At 40.1% G+C, this 12,613-nt stretch overlaps 1 protein-coding gene across 2 annotated transcripts in view; it reads right to left on the reverse strand.

Moving 5' to 3' along the window:
• The window catches only part of SAMSN1 (SAM domain, SH3 domain and nuclear localization signals 1), a 108,123-nt gene that overhangs the window by 57,060 nt on the left and 38,450 nt on the right, over positions 1 to 12,613 (reverse strand). For both annotated transcript variants that reach the window (XM_064152312.1, XM_064152313.1), the window contains exons 8-9: positions 9,381 to 9,504; positions 7,925 to 8,301 (exon numbers count right to left, since the gene is read on the reverse strand). In XM_064152312.1, coding sequence (XP_064008382.1) covers positions 7,925 to 8,301; positions 9,381 to 9,504 — 501 coding nt within the window. The remainder of the gene's footprint in view (positions 1 to 7,924; positions 8,302 to 9,380; positions 9,505 to 12,613) is intronic.

Consider the following 12,613-nt stretch of genomic DNA (forward strand, 5'->3'; position numbering starts at 1 on the left):
ATTTAATCATATTTTGGCTCAATCATGTTTCATGAAGCAAGTAGCATTCCTTTTTTTTTCTATTAAGAATTCATATGCCTTTTACAAAGAATATGAAATGCACATTTTCCCCCCTTCACTTTCACCAATTATATTTCCCTTCATACTACATTCATGACTGTAATCCAAAACAACCTTTCATTTCTCTCTCCCTATCTATTTCTCTGCTGCACCTAAATGGTCTGTCAGAAGCAAAGCCATGAAATCTCTTGGGGTGAACTGAAATGTTCTTTTTCAGCTACCTGTAACCATATTAAAGAGGTTGTGGTATTTTAAAATAAAATTTACTGCAAATAAAGTAACTTAATTACTGTTCTACCTTATGTACTAACAAGTACTAGCAATCCAACAACACAGAACAATGTTCCAAGTGAGAAGCTTGGTATTGTAAAGCTTTTTAGTAGTGTTAGCTCTAAGTGCCACTAAGATTACTGGTAAATGTGACATTATTCCCTGCAGAGCTATGAAAAGTCTAGTGAAGTATTAAAAATATAAACTAGAATTACCACAATGAAGAGCAGTGACATCAGACTTTGCATATTTTTTAAAGCCTGCTTTGAGACTGCACAGTCAAAGTCACCACAGATGATGACATTAAATGTCTGATTTTTGTTTTCCACATTGCTGTGCAGGGAGTAGCAAAATCACTGTAGGCTGCAGAGTGCCAGTGGCAGATACTTGCTACTAGCACACTGCAGTGGTGTAGCTAGAGAAAGGCTCTCTTCCAAGCATAGATGGAGAGATGAACCTTTGTGCTTCAAGAGATTACTCTCACTTTTTGTTTTTAACTGAAGCAAGCCATGAAATATTTACCAACTTCCTGATGGAATAATTTCACAGAACCACAGAACCTTCGAGGTTGGAAGGGAACTCCAGAGATCATCAAGTCCAATCCTCCTAGGCAGGATCCCCTAGGGTAATTCACACAGGATGCATATTCAGGCAGGTTTTGAAAATCTCCAGAGAAGGAGACTCCACAGCATCTCTGGGCAGCCTGTTCCAGTGTTCCATCACCCTCACTGTAAAGAAGTTTCTCCTCATGTTGGGGTGAAACCTTCTATATTCCTAGATAAAGCTACCTGTGACAGGAGACAAAGACTCTCCAGACACTGAAGCATCAGGAAAATGAGGGCTTTTAAGATCATTCATATTTGTGTCCTTTTTGGATGAGTCCAGGGTTTGCTTGCTATTTCCAGGAAAATCAAACACTGAAAATTCAGTCAGGGATCTTGGCATTTAAAATTTGTCAGCATTTGACTACAACAGACATGCCAAAATATAAATGTTTATATATTTATAAGGGGCAGATGTCACAGAATCACAGGAACACCCAGGTTGGAAAAGGCCCTCAGGATCACTAGGTCCAACCTATAATCCTACTTTACAAGATTAATCTTAAACCATATCCCTAAGCATCACATCCAAATGACCCTTAAACACATCCAGAGTGGGTGACTCAACCAACTCCCTGGGCAGCTCATTCCAGTGCCTGACCACTCTCTCTGTGCAAAACTTTTTCTTAATGTCCAATCTAAACCTACCCAGTCTCAGCTTGAGGCCATTCCCCCTTGTTCCGTCTCCAACTACCGGTGAGAGGAGACCAGCAGCAGCCTCTCCACAATATTCCTTCAGGTAGCTGTAGACAGCAGTGAGGTCTCCCCCCTCAGCCTCCTCTTTTTTCAGACTAACCATCCCCAGCTCCCTCAGTCGTTCCTCATAAGATTTATACTCTGGGCCCTTTCCCAGCTTTGTTGCCCTCCTCTGGACCCACTTCAGCACCTCTACATCTGTCTTTGAGTGGGATGGAGCACTGAGATTGCTGAGAGAGATTGTGGAGTCTCCATCTCTGGATATTCAAAACCCTCCTGGATGCACTCTCGTGCAACCTGATTTAGATAAACCCACTTCAGCAGTAGGGTTAGCCTGGAGGTCCCCTTCAACCCCTACCATTCTGTGGTTCTGTAAACTATATCTCAATCCCCACCCCTTCAGCTTCAAAATAAGCTTTCACAAGGTTTAGGACATAGTTTGAATTGAGAAATAGTGAGTGCCTTCGAATTTAACTCTGTGCTAGATTTGGCTGTATTTGGTTTTGTCTGTTAGTTTTTGTATCTTCAGTGACTGCATTCCAGCGAGCATTCTGGTGTGTAGTTTCTATTCAATGCTTTAATCTGCAAGAGAGGTGCTGAGTGCACAGGGTGTAGGGCTGAGTTGTTGGACTGATGGAGAGAGAAGTGTAACAGGTCAAATTAACTAGAGTGTTATAAAAAAGCAACAGGAAATCTGTCAGTGGGCTTGTAAATGAAGACATGTTAAGATGAAAGAGAAGCAGGTGGAGACAGTTTCATATCATTGACAATAAATCCTGGTTTATTGTCAGCCACAGCTTATCACCTGAACACATCACCATGGTCTTCACTGCTTTGTTTACTGCCACCCTTTCATCTGCTCTTGTTCCTTTCCCTGTGGAAAGACTTTGGGCCTCAATATGTGTACAGCTGAGCAGGACTTCCTCACACCAGCAGAAAACAGATTTACACCTAGTGAGTATTTGGCTTCCTACCTTGCCACTGAAATAGGAACAAGTAAGAGCTACAGCTTTTAAATGATCAGTTATTACTGACACTGAAGCAGCTACAGTGACCTGAGCAGTTGAAAATTGATGCCTGAGAATAGCTATTTGGCAACTTCCAGACATTTCTTTTAGTGCTATATTTGTGCCAAATAAGAATTCAAAATGGAATTAATAAAGGTCTTCTAAAGCATATTCAGGTGTCTTTAGCAAAAACATTCACTGAAGAAAGAAAAAAAATGCAGAAAACAGATGGCTGAAGAAAACTGAGTAGCCAGGTGATCCATTAAAATCCACAGCATTCTGGTATGCAGGAGAAAATTGGTGGCTAAAATGAAGTTGAAATCTTCCTGCAGCCATTCTCTGGACTGCACAAATGGTCAAATGAAGATTCTGGCTTTAAGCATACTCTGCTAAATAGCATTTTGTGTCCTGTCCATACTCTTCCTCTCCACTCCACTAACCTAGAGAACAATAACAGTCACTGGTATCACAAGAGAATCCAACAACCTGTGTAAACATCAAGACATTACAGCACCTTTTTGTGAAGTAAGATAATTTGAAGCCACAGAAGCTGTACAAAGTACAGTACATACCAAGCAAGCAAGACTGATATGGGACAACCAGAAGCCAGAAACCAAAACCTATCAAGCTGAATATGATAGGAAAATTTATGGCTAACTGGAGTATTTTAGTGAGAAGAATTAGATTATAGGCTGTGAAAAGGAAACAATGGTGATGTCCACTTCACTCATAGGCTTGCTGAGATGTATTAAGAACACAAAACATAGATAGGACAATGTGTATGGGTCTCTGTCGGAGCCTGTGCTTTCCCCCTGTGCTGCTTTCTGTGTAACTAATCTTTCTGCTTTCTAACCCCCCTTGCTGACCCTCCAAACTCACCTTGCACATAAGGCAAACTCTGAGATAAGGTAGAGGGGTGGAAAGAAGGTGGAAGGGTGGTTGGGAGCCCCTCCTGGGGACTCTGGTTTCTAGGACGGGTGTTGTATTTCTGTATTACTTTTAACTTGTATATTTTTGTATATAGCTGTATATATTGTAACTATCTGCTTGTATATTGTGCTAAGCTGTAAATACAAAGCTTCGTTCCTTAACCTCTAGCCAGCTGAGTCTAGTCTGGGTGGTTTCACAAGAGTAGGGGAGTGGGTAACTCCCAAACCATCACATCTAAGAAGAGTGTTTCTTTGATGAAGAAAGGAGTGTCAAATTAGACCTATCTAGTGAGGGTCAAAGGGAAATGCTGAGAAATGCATTGTCTGGCAAGAAAACAAATCAGACCAGGAAGAAAGCAAAAAGACACAAGAGCATTGAAAGGCCACAGAACCATGGCCATAATGGCAGAGCTGACGTAAGCACAATAAGACCATAAAACATAATGAACACGGGCACTGGCATAAAGTCACTTGCAGTTTCCCCAAACTTATTTTTCATTCCATCACAATGTAATGCATTCATGACAGACAGAAACCAGTCTTTTGAAACTTTCTGTTATCCTCTTAATCTGAACATGGGGGAGAAACTACCCTTAGAATTTTTCTTTCCATTGACGAACATTCCAGGTCTTCTCTTGGGAAATGACCCTCGTCTTTTTGCTCTCGCAGAACACCAAACACAGCTTTGGCATTTCACTTGGAGAAGATGAGGCTCAGGGTTGACCTCATTGCTCTCTGCAACTACCTGAAGGGAGACTGTAGACAGGTGGGGGTCTGTCTCTTCTCACAGGCAATCAGCAACAGAACAAGGGGGCACAGTCTCAAGCTGTGCCAGGGGAGGTATAGGCTGGATGTTAGGAAGTTCTTCCCAGAGAGAGTGATTTGCCATTGGAATGGGCTGCCCAGGGAGGTGGTGGAGTCGCTGTCCCTGGAGGTGTCTGTCAGAGACAGACAGCTGAGCTATATTCTGTGTGGCTAAGCTTGAGGGATGAAAAGAAGCATAAAACCCAATAACCTTTCGCATTAAGGTCAAGTGGTTATTAAAGCAGTGTCTGGACAATCTTTTCTCCTGTCCTCTGCCTCATTTCCAGCTGACTTGTGACATTGCAAACAGCCTGGATCACTAATTTCTCCCCCAGTATACTTTATGCTAATACAAAAATATGCAGCATAGTAATTTCTTTATCCAGGGATTTTTTTTTCCTTTTCTGCTGAAGTATTCAGCATTTTCCTAAGTATATTCCTCCACTTTCTAAGGAAGAACTATTTACAAATTACAGCTCCTTAGGAAGAACATCAGTAACAATCATTTCTCATGGCAATCTTGACACACCAAGAAAATACAATGGTTTCTCTTGCCTCTAGCATCGTTTTGACCAGCTACTAATTACATTGTAGACAGCTGAACAATGCAGGAAAGAGTGACCTATGTCTAAGTTAACTTTACAGAAAGTTGCTATGGGTGGCACACTGGCCATAAAATGTTAACACAGCATGCTCAATTCTATATTTAATTAAAGGACAGAAATACAGACTTCTAAACTTTTTTTTTTCCATAGTACATGAAGGTGGGCAAGCTGGGTGAGATTTTAGTTGTCTCCAATGCCTTTGTGTTGGAGGCTGTCAGCTAACACAGGTATTTACCATGCACTTAACTAGGGGAGGCTGAAAAAAGAGTAGCTGGAGGACTTTGGTGAGCTTGTTATAGCTGAAGGGGGATGTGACTTTTGCTATCAGTTTTCATAGTTCTCATATAGGTGACCAGCTTGGGTGATCTCTGTCAGCCTTTTTACTGGTTTAGGTGAAACAAACAATGACAATATGAAACATTATAAGGGAGGCCATGTAAAGTTTTGAGGAGGAAGAAAGGAAGAAAGAAGTTAAGGGAAGAAACTAGAGGAAAGCAATTAGGATCACTCATACTTTGTGAAGTACTGTGAAGAGATTCAAGTCTTTTTCCTGGAGCTTATGGGGGAGCACTACTTAATTTACTATCCGCAATTCAAGCTTTAATCAAGGGTAGGCTCAATCCACTTTGCATATGTTGCTGAGATGACTCTGACTCTGGACAATACGTGTCCAATTTAGATACTTGTTTGTCTTCCAAATCAGATCAATCACAGTTTGCTGACAGAATATCAAAGGCTTGGATCTCAGTCTTGCGTCTACCAGTTTTGCACATTTGCCTCAACTCAGTACATACCACCTACCATTTCAGCAGTACTGTTTCAGGCTATCTTTTCTACTTCATGCTGCATCAAAAACAGAAGAGTAGTAGCCAAGCTAAGATCAGCCAAAAAAATTAAATGATACTTTAGTCAAAGAATCAGAAAGAGTATTATACAATATATGGGTTTTCCTCTGATAACTAAATCAGCATCACAAAGAACATCTGCATCATCCCCAATGTCTGATCCCTTCATAGCAAAACCACTGCTGTCAGCCTGTTTGATTCTTAAAAAGACAAAACTGGAAATCCAGTCTTTGTAATCCTCAATTAGGCCAGTTGCTAGAATGCAAATGCAAAGAATAAGATGTCTTGCCATTGCTTGTAATTTAAATCTAAAGACACTAAGCCCACAGAGATACATTAAAATCAGGGAATCCATTGGGAAAGCAGATGGCAAAATAAACAATAATGAGAAGAAAAAAAACCAAACCACACCAATCCCCCAAAACATTAAACCTCATGCTGATATGTCACAGTAACATGGGCAGGACAAATCTCACCAGGGCAGAGCACATTAATGACGCTTTTGTGACAGAATGAAATAAAATTACTTGAATTGACACTTTTGCTCTCAGAAATCTGCCCAGCATATCTGTAATGGCTTAAACCTGTCTGCCTCCCCCAACACAGAAGAGAGGGAACAAAACACAAAAAAGCTCCAGGTTGAGACAGAAAGAGGGAGAGAAGAGTTTACTCAGCAAATCAGATCATTGCAATACAAATGCACAATTACCTTAGCCTTTTTGCAGAGACAGCACAGCAGAAAGCAGCAGCATGCAGAAGCAAGTAAGCTGAAAACCCAAGTCGTGGAGCTACTCCCCCATCCCTCCCTGTCCCACTGCCATCTCAGTGTAAGAGAGCTAACACCCAAACCTCAGAACCCAAAAGCAGCAACTGGAAAAGGAAGCCTCCCATGTTAACAACCTGAACTTCATGCCCCATACTTTTCTCCACTCAGCACTTTCATTTTGACGCCAGCATGAGTCAGGATGGTTTTGAATAACTGCAGCAGATTTAAACTCAACCTATGACAACATTTAGTATCACTATTTTGCCCTGGGACTTCAGGCTTAGCTTGGGATGCTGAAAGTTACTTCCATGAGAAGCAGGCATGTGATGGAACCTAGCATCCCTGATGCCATTTGATTTCTACTAAGGAAAGCTCCTATTTACTGGCAGAGAGGAAGACTCACCTGACAGAGCATAGTCTTTTTTGACAGTTCCCAGCCCATTTCTGATACCATTCTGTCCCAAAGTTCTGTCTCCAAGGGTTCTCCTGGGAGTTTGCTCAGCTGAGGCTGTCTAGGGCTTTACTACTGCACCTTTGTCAGCTTGTTTTTAGGGGTACTTGGCTTTCCTCTCTCTTCTGATTACAGTTTCATCAATCAAAGCTTTCATGCCTCTGTTTTCTATGTCAAGTCCCAGACAAATCCTCAGGGTTAATTCAGCTAGATAAATTCCATGTATCAGGTACTGCTTATTGTTGTCAGCTACTGTGTCATTAAAAAGAATGGGATGACTGCCTCTGTGTTATCAGAAATATGGTTGCTATACTGATCTACGCAGTTATGTGCACACATTACAGAAAATGCTGTTTCCTTCAGGAGATTCTCCTATGTAAGATTATGCTTGCTTAGGTCTCCATTTGCACACTCAGCTGTGAGGTTTCAAGAGGTGAATATCCTGTGTCACTATACCATAGTGCCACCCTTGGTTTTGATGCACTTTTCAGGCAGTTGGCCTCATTGTACAGTGAGAGCCAGCTCTGTCACTGAAGCACTGTAGAGGGAATGGGCACAGAGGAAAAAGTGATTATTCTTGCCTTCTTCTCTGATATATTTCAGCCAGACAGTCATCTTCAGTGTGCTTACCGCTATGCAGTGTGCTTATCACTATGCTCAGTAAAGGGAGGGAGAAAGGCTTCATTGCATTGTCCACATTTTCTCTATGGCAGCAACTGAAGTTTTCTTAGACTGAAAAAGCATTCACATCCATTTACCTGAAATCTGAATTTGGTTTATTGCATTTCACTATCACATGGAAGAAGACAAGACTTCTTTAATGCTGAATCACAGCAAAAAGTTTCTACTTTGCATGCATGTCAGCACAAAAGAAAGCACTTCCACTTACCCAGGAGTACTGTAGATCCATATCAGTTAGAGAATATGTAAGATGTGGTTCATGAGATGAGCAAGTACATTTTTCCCATTCTTCTATTTTTGAAATCAAGAAGTCACAAGGACAGAGTTGGTTATCAGGGAATGATTTCCAGTCACTCCACAGGTGAAATTCGGTTTCTGAATAGATTGAAATAGTTCCTAAGTTGTTAAATTTGGAAGTGTATGAGCGGCCCAGAGATGAAGAAACAAACTCTGCCCTAGTTTCAGTCTCGTCTTTTCTCCTCATATTGTCTTTCCAGGTCTTCTTTTCCTGAGGTTTTGTCAGTTTCATACATGAAGTTAATGCCTCTTCATCCTCTTCAAAAAGGTAAGCATCTTCTAATGTACCTGTAAAAATGCAAATATCCCCTGTTATGTTGCAATTCACAGAGAAAATAACACTCCCACACACCCTTAAATCCGTCTCTTGCATTCTATATAAAGAGAATGCCAAGAACTCAATAAAAAACAAATAATAATGATAATTAAGAAGATGGAAAGCGTTTTTTACTGGGTCAGACATCTGAGCCAAAAGCAAGATTTATTCTCAATTTAGTAAATTTGTCTTGTTCACTCAAAAGCCTGGAAAATTGTATTGGTTCTCCAATGAACGTGAAAATTTGCTAATTAAATGTCACATTCCTGCATAGTGCAGAGAGCATAAGCAGGTTAAATACTGGAAAAGTTCTGAAAGCTTTTCCAGATAACTCCTCTCTGTCCCTTCCCAGTATGGATATTGTGGTTACAAAGTAGTTGCTGAAATCTGAGTTTCCTCGTGTCTTTCAGGCTAGACAATGATTTGCCTGGAGTTAAAACTCATTTTGCTAGTAGTGGTTTAAAATTAATCATATAGACAAATGCATTGTACAATAAATGAATGTACTGTGAAGTTAATATGGCAAAACAAGTTTAGATGAAGAGCTGGTGCAGTCAGATCATTGGTCTATGGGAGACTCAAGAAAATAAGGTGAGCTCAACATTGGGTTAGAATTCCTGTGTCTTATGGCCCAAAGCATTCAGGTGTGATGAGATGCTGACTTGCTTTGACCACCACAGACCATCTTGTTCCCCCAGCTGCTACTGGCTCATGGTTATCTTTGCATTTGTGAGCTTTGCCTCTAGGATCTGAAATGTTGTAAAGCTAGGAACTACTCTAAAATCAAGTCATCATCAGCATAGAAGTCCCATTGTTCTACAATTGTATTTAGCTAAAATGCCCACTTTCAAGATGGGCTGTTACAAAACCCAAGGTAGCGTGACAGGAAACAGGTTTCCACACTATGAGGAAGTCAGCACTAAAGTGGCATCACAGTAATGTCTCAGCAGGGTGGTGAATGGCAGACCAGGACAGGACTGTTTAGAGTTATGTTCAATACAGTGTCATGTGCCAAATACTGGGAAGAATTATGACATGATGCTTCACTTACTGAGAGGGGGCATAACGTGCTTGACATCCTCCAGGCTTTGTGTGCTCGTTTTTTTCGTTCGGACTAATTTCTGCAGTCGTTTTAATGTTCCCATGGACTCTGCTTTATTCTCTGGTTCTGTACTCTGGCAAAAAAAAAAAAACAAAAACAACAAAAGATCAAACAAAGAAGTTAAAAGAATAATGTTCTGGGTTTGGATGGGACAGGGTTAATTTTCTCACCAGGAGTTGGGAGGTGCCACACCCAGAAAAGGAAACTGAACCAGCCAGTGGGGTATCTGATACCACACTGACAGTCGTGCCTGATACATAAGGGGAGAGCTGGCCCAGACAGGAACAGAGTGGTTTTGGTGTGTAGTAGTGTTTGGGTTCATATCACTTGTTTTATCTATTGCTTCATTAGTAAAGAGCAGTATTAGCACTGGTGGGATTTTGATGCCTTGTGTGACTTACATTTTTCCTTGTTTATATTTGTCTCAGCTGAGGAAGTGCCTAACTTTTAAAGCATGAAAAGTGTAGTCCTAGTAGGGAAACTCAAGGTTTGAGTGCTGTGGGCTTTTACAGCAAGAACTCTGTGAACATGCAGCCATTCCATATGCTTTCACTTATGTTAACCCAGCTACTATTGTGCAAATATGTCCAGAAACACTTCAATTATCTTCCAGTCTGACTCTGAACTTCTCTGTGAGCTTCCAAAACAAATTTCAAACTCTGACAGCAAGTAACTTCTCTTCCACAGTCACACAGGAACAATACTGTCTGGCTTCTATGGATGTTCATCTATTTACACCTGTAACAAATTTGGCTTATCATGGCAATGCATCTTTGGCAATGTTACAAGTGATTAAGTGCTAGTGCTGATGTTATCAGAGGGTAGAAATGCAGAGACCTTTATTGCACTCTCCCCAACAATTAGGTCACACATCATAGATCCTTTCTGCTTCCTCCTATGCACAATCCTTTGAAGATAAAGTCATCATGGAGTTTGCATGCACAGTCTAATGTATACTATGCAGACTGCCTAGAGATATGTCTCAGGAGATTCTGAGCTCCTCAGCTATCACTTGGGTTAAAGGCTTTATACAAAGTCTTAGCACTCACATGTTACAAGACACATCCATCCCCTGTAGTAAGCCTCTCAACAGAGAGGGTGTATGTTAGTTTCAGACTGAAAAAAAAACAAACCAGTTCACTCGACAGAAAACTACTTATAAAGATGGCTGTCCTTCAAGTGTCAAAGGCTCAGATATTCTTCTAACATGACATGAACTTCTCTAAGGAGAAATAGAAGTTCAAGACTTCTATGCCCAGGTATGCTTTTGGTTATTTTTATGACACTAGACAATTGTTCCGACGTTATAATCAGTTGAAGCAGAAAGTCAATGAAAGCTAAGAACAGGTGAGATGTTCCCCTGCATATTCAGGTGTTTGATGGAATCACAGAATTGTTTTGGTTGGAAAAAACCTCTAAGATCATTGAGTCCAACAGTCATGGCCATTAAAGATTTCCAATCTTTACAGGGTTTGTACCAAATGGCTTGCACTATGACTTCATCTTGGGCCAGCTGTAAATTGGTATGGGGATTGCATAGCCTACAGAATTTACTATGTCCTCCTCATCTAAATATTTGAATATTTTCTTCAATGTTATAATAAGGCAGATTGTACTATTATGATATTCTAACACTGGTTATTAGTATTATAACTTTGCAATATTAAAGATTGTCTCGAACCAAACATGACTTAGTGAAACAAATGTATACCTGTATTTGCAAAATTTTACACACAAAAGTATGGAACTGTTTTGTTCTTTCCATCATTCTTTTTGTCATTGTTGTGGTGAAATATTCTTAGCTATGTCAAACATTATTATTCTGTTTTGTTGGTATACACATATTACTCTTTGCTAGTTACTAATATAGACAAAACCTATGTATTTTCAATTTTCTTTTGTAGACTAATAACACGTAGCATTTTGGTCTCAGCTCTAGTCATCCTAGGGTCTTTTCACATCTTGCATATGAGTACTTATCTCACATTGTGGGCCAAATCCAAGGATTCTTAGATAAGTCATGTTCTGATATGTATTTTTAGCTCTCTCTTCCCCTTCTGAACTCAAAGTAGTATGACTGCAGTTTTATCTTAGATAAAGAGAGAAACTGAGGTGCAATTTTGCAATCTCCTATGAAATGTCTTTGCAAAATATATCACAATGGGTTTAAAATGCTAATATTGCTCTAATGTAAGATCTCTTGTAGCAACGATAATTTGTTCACTTATAAGTAACTATACAAAAGCAATGGCTTTGAGTTATGAGCTGGGATTTCCATCATGGACACATCAAGACAAACTGAAGATAATCTGTTCAGATAATTTTATTAATGGCAAATTCTAATCCTCTTTACCTTAAAGCACTCATTTGGTAGAGTCTATTGCTAGTGAAATGTCAGAAGTGCTTAAAAAAAATCCTCTTTTTACTAAGAAAAATACAGTAACCTCTTTTTATAGAGAAAAAAAGCTCATACAGTATTAGTAATGGGACAGATATTAAGTTTACAGTATTTTATTTTAAGCATTCAAAGCCATGAGTTTAGGTGCCTATCCAAACAGAGATTGGTGACAGTTTGAGCTAGATTGCTAGCTTAGACATAAAAAAGAATTAGAAACAGAAATACTCTGACTGAAAAAGATAACATGCCTGGGATAGGCCATAAAATGGCAACAATAGGTAAGTCAATAGGAGCATTGAAAACTTTATATGGAAGCACAGCTTGTAGCTGTCTCTCGCTTGCTGCTGCTTGCTGCTAGCTCTGCTTGCTGCTGCTTTGGCTGCTGCTTGGCTTTGCTATGCTGCTTTACTTAATTTCTACTCCCTTTAAGGTCACTATATTCTGTAACAGTTTATTTTATTATATTTAGTCTATTTGTAGAAATTTGATTTCATTTTCTGAAATCCTGAGTTGTGGTGAAATTGCTCTCTGAGGCAGATTTACAATAGGTTATTGGGGGAGGGATCCACTCTAACCCATAACAGAGGTAAAATGTTTAATGTAGAAACCAGGCAATCAAGAAAGTTGACTGGGACAGAGAGCAATGGGTGTAAGTTGTAGCAAAAGAGGTTCTGCCTCAATACAAGGGGGAACTTCTTTACTGTAAGGGTCACAGAACATTGGAACAGGCTCCCCAGAGAGGTTGTGGAGTCTCCTTCTCTGGAGACTTTCAAGGCCTGTCTGG

This window comes from Pogoniulus pusillus, chromosome 12 (assembly GCF_015220805.1).
Source record: "Pogoniulus pusillus isolate bPogPus1 chromosome 12, bPogPus1.pri, whole genome shotgun sequence".
Classification (NCBI taxonomy): Eukaryota; Metazoa; Chordata; class Aves; order Piciformes; family Lybiidae; genus Pogoniulus; species Pogoniulus pusillus.